This window comes from Quercus robur, chromosome 5, assembly GCF_932294415.1.
Source record: "Quercus robur chromosome 5, dhQueRobu3.1, whole genome shotgun sequence".
NCBI lineage: Eukaryota > Viridiplantae > Streptophyta > Magnoliopsida > Fagales > Fagaceae > Quercus > Quercus robur.
Genome location: NC_065538.1, coordinates 55,347,775 through 55,354,325, shown reverse-complemented (window position 1 = coordinate 55,354,325; position 6,551 = coordinate 55,347,775). Strand labels below are relative to the sequence as shown.

Here is a 6,551-nt window from a genome sequence, read left to right as displayed (position 1 = left end):
AAGTGTATTTTTTTAGTTAAGTAGTTACATGACTGAATCATAAGAAGGGAATTTAAGGAACAACATCTAAGGTATTATACCTAAATTTTGTCCTTTACAATATACCTAACATCTCAACTTTTATTTTATCATATAATATATTAAATAATATATCTACACAATAAAATAATATAACCGAATACCCAAATAAAACCTAAATAGAAACACAACAAGGGAGAACCACCATGGAAGTAGAATACTGCTCTGAACCAACACGCTCTAGCGAAGAAGAAGATGAACTTGGCTGTAGTGTCAAGAATTTAAGGAAAGCCTGGGTGTAAGGAATTTTTCCCAACCCAGGGTCCCAGTTAGTTACAAAGATACTCTCGTTGGTAAGATACCTGGTGCCTATGAACAAGCTTTTAAGTTTGATAAAAGACTAAGATGGAGTACGAATCTGATATAGATATAGATCCACTAGTTGAAGTAAAGCTATCCAAGGAAACTAAGATGTGCATTAAGGAGCCATTTAAAAAATTCTTCTCGTAAAATCGGGGTTCAGAGCCCCTCTGCAATTCCATATGAGTATATTCATCTTGACGAATTTACCCAATGGAACCTCAATAGGACTAGGATTCAAGGTGGCCACTTTCACCATGCTCCAACCTATCCTCCGTAATAAGTCCTTGCCCGTTATCTAATCCAGTTTCCATATCATTAGATATTTGAGTATGTCGAGGATGTCCTCCTTGCAACATATCAATAAATCGCAGCTCTGAACCGATGCTAAGATCTGGACCAGCTTCAAGATTGGATGATTCCCCAAGTGTGCCGATGCCGACCCCCTGAAGTCCACTATTCTCCTTTCCTAAATTAACCATCCTGATTCGTTGTGATAAGGAACCACCGATGGCCTTCGTTGCCTATTCAACCTCTCCACCTTTTCCCAAGAAACCAAGGGTACATCCGTGAGAAACTTCCACCATGGATTGGGCGTGGTGCCCCAAGCTAGATTATTCGGCTCTAGGTACCTTGTCCTGTGACTTTCTTGGGTTAGTGGGAACATAGACTTCCAAGCACTCTTTAATCCCTCCTTTACCCAGCCCATGGTGTCTATTGGAGCAGCTCTTATCTTGGCTATTACTTCGTCTAGCACTTGAATCACCTTGCCTCTGTATCTCATCGCCTAACCTTGTCCCAAACTCCTGATCAAATTTATGAAGTCTGTTTCCATTTGATCTGATACTAGAGCTTCCAAAGGTAAAGGATGTCTAAACTTGAATGGAGATGGCACTCAAGCTAGAATTTTGCATTTTAAGGGATTTGGAGCTCTTAATACCAAGCCCCTTAGTGGTTCTACTTTTAGTGGGGAGAGTAGCTTTACCCATATAACCCATCATATTAACTTTGGATTCCCTTTCCAATGTTCTCTAACACAAAGCCAACTCATTTCTTATTTCAAATTTCTCTTCCCCAGGCGAGTGATTTGTCACCTCAGCAAGCATAGGGCCATGTTGCGTGTCTTCCATGTCTACCCGTTGGGGCTTGTGTGTTGACTTGTCCTCCACCACATAAGGATTATCAAGGTGATGACCTATTTTGCCTTTGCTACTTTCCTTGTTAGGATCTGATTTAGTCACTGCCTTGTTTCGTCTATTTCGAACTAGGCCCCTTTTTCTTGTAACTAGCATCCATGGACCAAAGTTCTAATCCAACTGATCTTCCTATTCCCAATTTGAGTGGATAATTGGTTCATCCTCTTCCCCAAGTTTACTCCCCTGGTCTGCTTGCTTAACACCATAGCAACAATTCTCCTGTTTATGGCTTAATCTCCCACAGCAAAAACACAGCGTGGAGATGCCCTCATACAGCACTTGCAGGTTTATACGACCCACTCTGACCCACTTTGTAAGCAGCTTCTCAAGGTCAATCTGTATGCAAAGCCTAGCATAGCTGCCTTTGGATTTTGAAGCTGTGTAAGAGTCAATGCGTAGCACCAGCCCGGTAGCTTTGCCTATTATCTTGAGCACTTCCCTTTCATAAAATTCAATGGGAAGTTTAGGTAGCCTAATCCATATTGCTACCAAGGAAAGCTTGGCTTCTGATGCTTTAAAATATGGCTCCCAAGGCCTAATTGCAAGAAAATGCTCATCCACAAACCAAGGACCTCCACGAAGAACCTTGTCATAGTCCTCAGAGCTGCTGAATCGTATTAAGAAAAAATCCTTGCCCATATCCTGAGTGGAGAATTATGTACCCTGAAGCAACAACACATCTTCCCCAAACCTTTTATGATCGCTGCCCTGTGTTGGTAGATTTATTTCGGCCTCCTCCAAATTCATCCAATAGGCCATTTCATTTTCAAACAATGTGGATGCTGCATCCTAAATTCCCTAAGGTTGTGCAAGGTGCTTGGACAGAGAGTACAAGTCTTCTAGAGGCAACTTTGAACTTTACTGTCAAAGCTAAAAAGTGGAATGTAGATGGGTTTGGCAATGTGTTTATAAAAAAGAAAAGAGTACTTGCAAGAATTAATGGTGCTCAAAAAACCCTCACCAACAATCCTAATGAATTTCTGATCCAATTGGAAAATAAATTAATTGAAGAATATGCAACTATCCTTCTTCAAGAGGAGGAATTTTGGGCCCTTAAGTCTAGACTAAATGTGGCAGCTTTTGGGGACAGAAATACTTCGTATTTTCACCTTTCCACAATTGTCCGTAGACATAAGAATAAAATTAGAGGTATTAAAAATAGAGAACGGGAGTGGATATTTGAGGAAGATCAAGTCAGAGAACACATACACAGAGGGTTTTATGATCTATATTCCACGGAGTTGGAAAAGTCTAGTCTCAACTCTCCTATCTCTAACTCCTCTTGCCACTATTTCTCGGAGGAGGAACAAGAAAGGATTGGAAGGGAGGTGTTGGAGGAGGATATTAGGGTTGGATTGTGGAGCCTAAAGTTATTTAAGGCTCCTAGACCAAATGGAGTTCATGCCGGATTTTTCCAATACTTCTGGCACGATGTCAAATAGTCAGTTTGTGAAGAAATTAAAAGTTGCTTTGACCAAGGCAACATTCCGGATTATCTTAATGAAACCCTTATTACCCTTATTCCAAAATGCCAATGCCTAAAGATTCTTTCACATTACAGGCACATCAGCCTATGTAGCTCCATTTACAAAGTGATCTCGAAAATTATTGTGGGACGGATCAGACCGTGTCTAAGTAATCTCATCTCGCCCATGCAAGCAGCTTTCATTCTTGGAAGGAGAGGCTTAGATAATGTTCTAATTGCTCAAGAAATGATTTATGCTATGGACAAAAAAAAGGGCAAGGATGGGTATATGGCCATTAAGGTGGACTTGGAAAAGGCATACGATAGATTAGAGTGGAGTTTTATCCATAAACTACTCCAAGCCTTCCACTTTCCCCAACACTTTACCAAGTTTATCACGAGTTGTGTTTCTACAACTAGTATATCGATTTTGGTGAATGGAAGCAAGATGGACAGTTTCCTCCCTTCTCGTGGCATCAGGCAGGGAGACCCCCTATCTCCCTACTTATTTATATTGTGTATGGAATTCCTCACTCATCTCATTGAAGGTAAGTGTGTGGATGGCAATTGGGTTCCCCTTAAGGCATCACGAGGGAACATTCAAATATCCTACCTTATTTTCACAGAGGATCTTATTTTATATGCAAAGGTCACGGAGAGGGCATGTGAAGCAATATCAGAGGTGATGCAAGTGTTTTGCTCTAAATCAGGCTAAAACGTAAGTATGGATAAATCTAGAATCTATTTCTTTCCAAATGTGGCTCAAGTTAAGAGAGAAAAGGTGTGTGCTAAACTTGGTATCCAATCCACTTCTAATTTTGGAAAATATCTAGGCTTTCCCCTTAAGCATAGAGGCTCGAACAGAAATCGGTTCAAATTTGTGGCCAAGAAGGTGATGAGGAAATTGGCTGGATGGAAAGCAAACTATCTTTCCTTTGCTAGCAGAGCAATCCTAGTAAAGTTGGTTATGTCGGCTATTCCTAATTACGTGATGCAAGGTTCAGCCCTCCTTGTGCACTTGTGTGAGAAGTTGGACAGAGTAAATAAGAATTTTCTGTGAGGAATTACGAACAAGAAAAGGAAAATACACCTAGTAGGGTGGAGTAAAATAATAAAGTCCAAATAGGAAGGGGGACTTGGGATACAAGCGGCTAGAGGGAAGAACATTGCCTTGGTGGCAAAGCTGAATTAGAGAATGTTTCAAGAGAAGAATCCTTGTGGGCAAAAGTTATCTTGAATAAGTATTGCGCAACCTCTAGAAGGAGATCATAGGATTAGGATAAACTACCTTCCTCACCAAACTGGTAAGCAATCAAGCTTGGTTTTGCTACCTTTTCTAATGGTATTGGGTGGAGAATTGGGAACGAGGAAAAAACTAATGTGTGGCAAGACAGATGGATAAAGGGAAGATCGCTTAGGGAGCTTATTGAAGGGCTTCTGCCTTCAGCAGAGAATGATTTGAAGGTGGCTAACTTTTACCAAAATCATGTGTGGAATTGGAGTTTACTTTCCTTTGAATTACCCCAGCACATCAAGGATAGTATTAAAGCTATCCCTATCCAAATGTTTGGCTTGGGTGAGGATTCTATTATATGGAATGCATCAAAGGATGGTGAGTTCTCCACTAACTCTGCCTATCGCTTAGCCACTTTGGACCATTCTCAAGTTTCTCCTTTCTGTGGAGTGTGGATATGGAAAGTTGATTCACTCCCTAAAATAATCCACTTCTTGTGGCTTTGTCTACATAATAGTGTACCAGTGAGAGGTATCTTGGCTTCTCGAGGAATTAATTGCAGTAGCCTATGTCCTGTCTGCAGAGGCAGGAGGAGACTATAACCCACATGTTATGTGAATGTGAATTTGCCCGAATTTTCTAGGATAGAATACAAATTCCCCCTGATTAGAGGCAACCCGATGTTACTGATATGGCAGATTGGCTTAAAGGCAATTACACAAGCCAAGAGTCTCATCAGACATCCATACCGTGGAAAATGCTCTTTCCTTTTGCCATCTGGTCTCTTTGGAAACACGAGAACAAGATGTGTTTCGAAAATGCTCCCTCAGATCTCTCCCTTCACAAATCCTGCATTAACCAAGCCTTGGAGTATTTCTACTATGTAGGGAAAATTAGAAAGCAAAATAACTTGGTTGCAATCCAAGTTAGATGGATTAAACCCCTTAGGGGCTAGCTAAAGCTAAATACAGATAGGGCATCACAAGGCAACCCGGGGAAGGCAGGTGGAGGTGGTGTCATAAGTGATAGCTCTGGAAAATGGGTGAAGGGATTTTCTAGATCTATAAGAGTTGCTACAAGTGTCATGGCAGAATGTTAGGCCATTAGAGACGGGCTGGCTCTGGCAAAACAGTTAGGACTCTGAAAGTTAAAAGTTGAACTTGATACAAAAATCATTGTTAATCTTTTGCAAGCTGAATCAGTGACTAACAAACCCTTCTCTCCCCTTCTCAATGACTACAGGTTACTATTAAGCAACTTCTAACAGGTCAGGGTGCAGCATGTGTTTAGAGAGGCTAGTTTTCGTGCTGATGCCTTGGCTAGGAGGGGTCTGTCTCAAGATAAGGATTTTGTGATGTTTGAAACTCCTCATTCTTATGTTATAAACTCTTTTGTAATATCAGACAACAATGGCTTGTATTATAGTAGACTTACCACTGCTACTTGGCCATTTTGGCTAGTTAATGTTTAATGCAATTATCCTTTTCACCACCAAAAAAAGAAAAAAAAAGAAACCTAAATACTCAAATAAAAGGCCAAAATTGGAAATTAACACCGTTTGCCAAACAAAATAATTAGTAAGTATTGTTTTCAAACTATATTTTTTACTAACTCAAGACCACACCACCACCACACCATCGCGCTAGACCCAGGCCCCGTAACTCAAGCCGCGCGACCCAAGCAATGCGACCGAGGCCGCGCGACCCAGGTGCGCAACCCAAGCAACGCGACCTAGGCCGCGCGACCCAGGCAGCCCGAGCTAGGCAGCGTGCCTAGGCCGCGCAACCAAGGCAGTGCAACCCAGGCCACGCGACCCAGCGATGTGAGGTGAGCGACTTGAGACTTAAGAGACTTGAGACTTAAAATTTTTTTGGTTTATAAATCGAGTCTTGGATACTCGATTTCCAAGTGAATGCCACGTGGAAAAAAAATGCCACATTAGAGGTGATCAGACTATGGAAACCGAGTTTTTGAGACTCGATTTATATGCCAAAATCGAGTATTTGAGATTCAAGATATTAGTAAAATATATATTTTTGAGACCGTATCTACTAACTATATAATTGGGAAAATGAGCTTAATTCCCAATTTTGGCCCAAATAAAATCCAAACCCAATAAAATATTTAAAAATAAATAAAATACCACAGTGGGCCTCTTTGTTTTCTTCTTATTTTTTCTTTCTGCCTCTCTTTCTCATTTGCTTGCTCTTCCTATCTCTCTCTCTCTCTCTCTCTCTCTCTCTCTCTCTCTCTCTCTCTCTCTCCTTCAGTGGCGACT

General features: G+C 41.0%; 1 protein-coding gene across 1 annotated transcript; it reads left to right on the top strand.

Annotated features, from left to right (window-relative positions):
- Window positions 1-2,347: 2,347 nt before the first annotated feature.
- LOC126728389 (uncharacterized) lies at window positions 2,348-3,016 on the top strand. Its single transcript, XM_050434218.1, has one exon. The coding sequence runs from the start codon at window positions 2,348-2,350 to the stop codon at window positions 3,014-3,016; it is 669 nt and encodes a 222-aa protein (XP_050290175.1).
- Window positions 3,017-6,551: the final 3,535 nt, after the last annotated feature.

Bases quoted from the DNA above. Each gene is read 5' to 3' on its own strand.
- LOC126728389 (XM_050434218.1), top strand. From the start codon at position 2,348: ATGTGGATGCTGCATCCTAAATTCCCTAAGGTTGTGCAAGGTGCTTGG.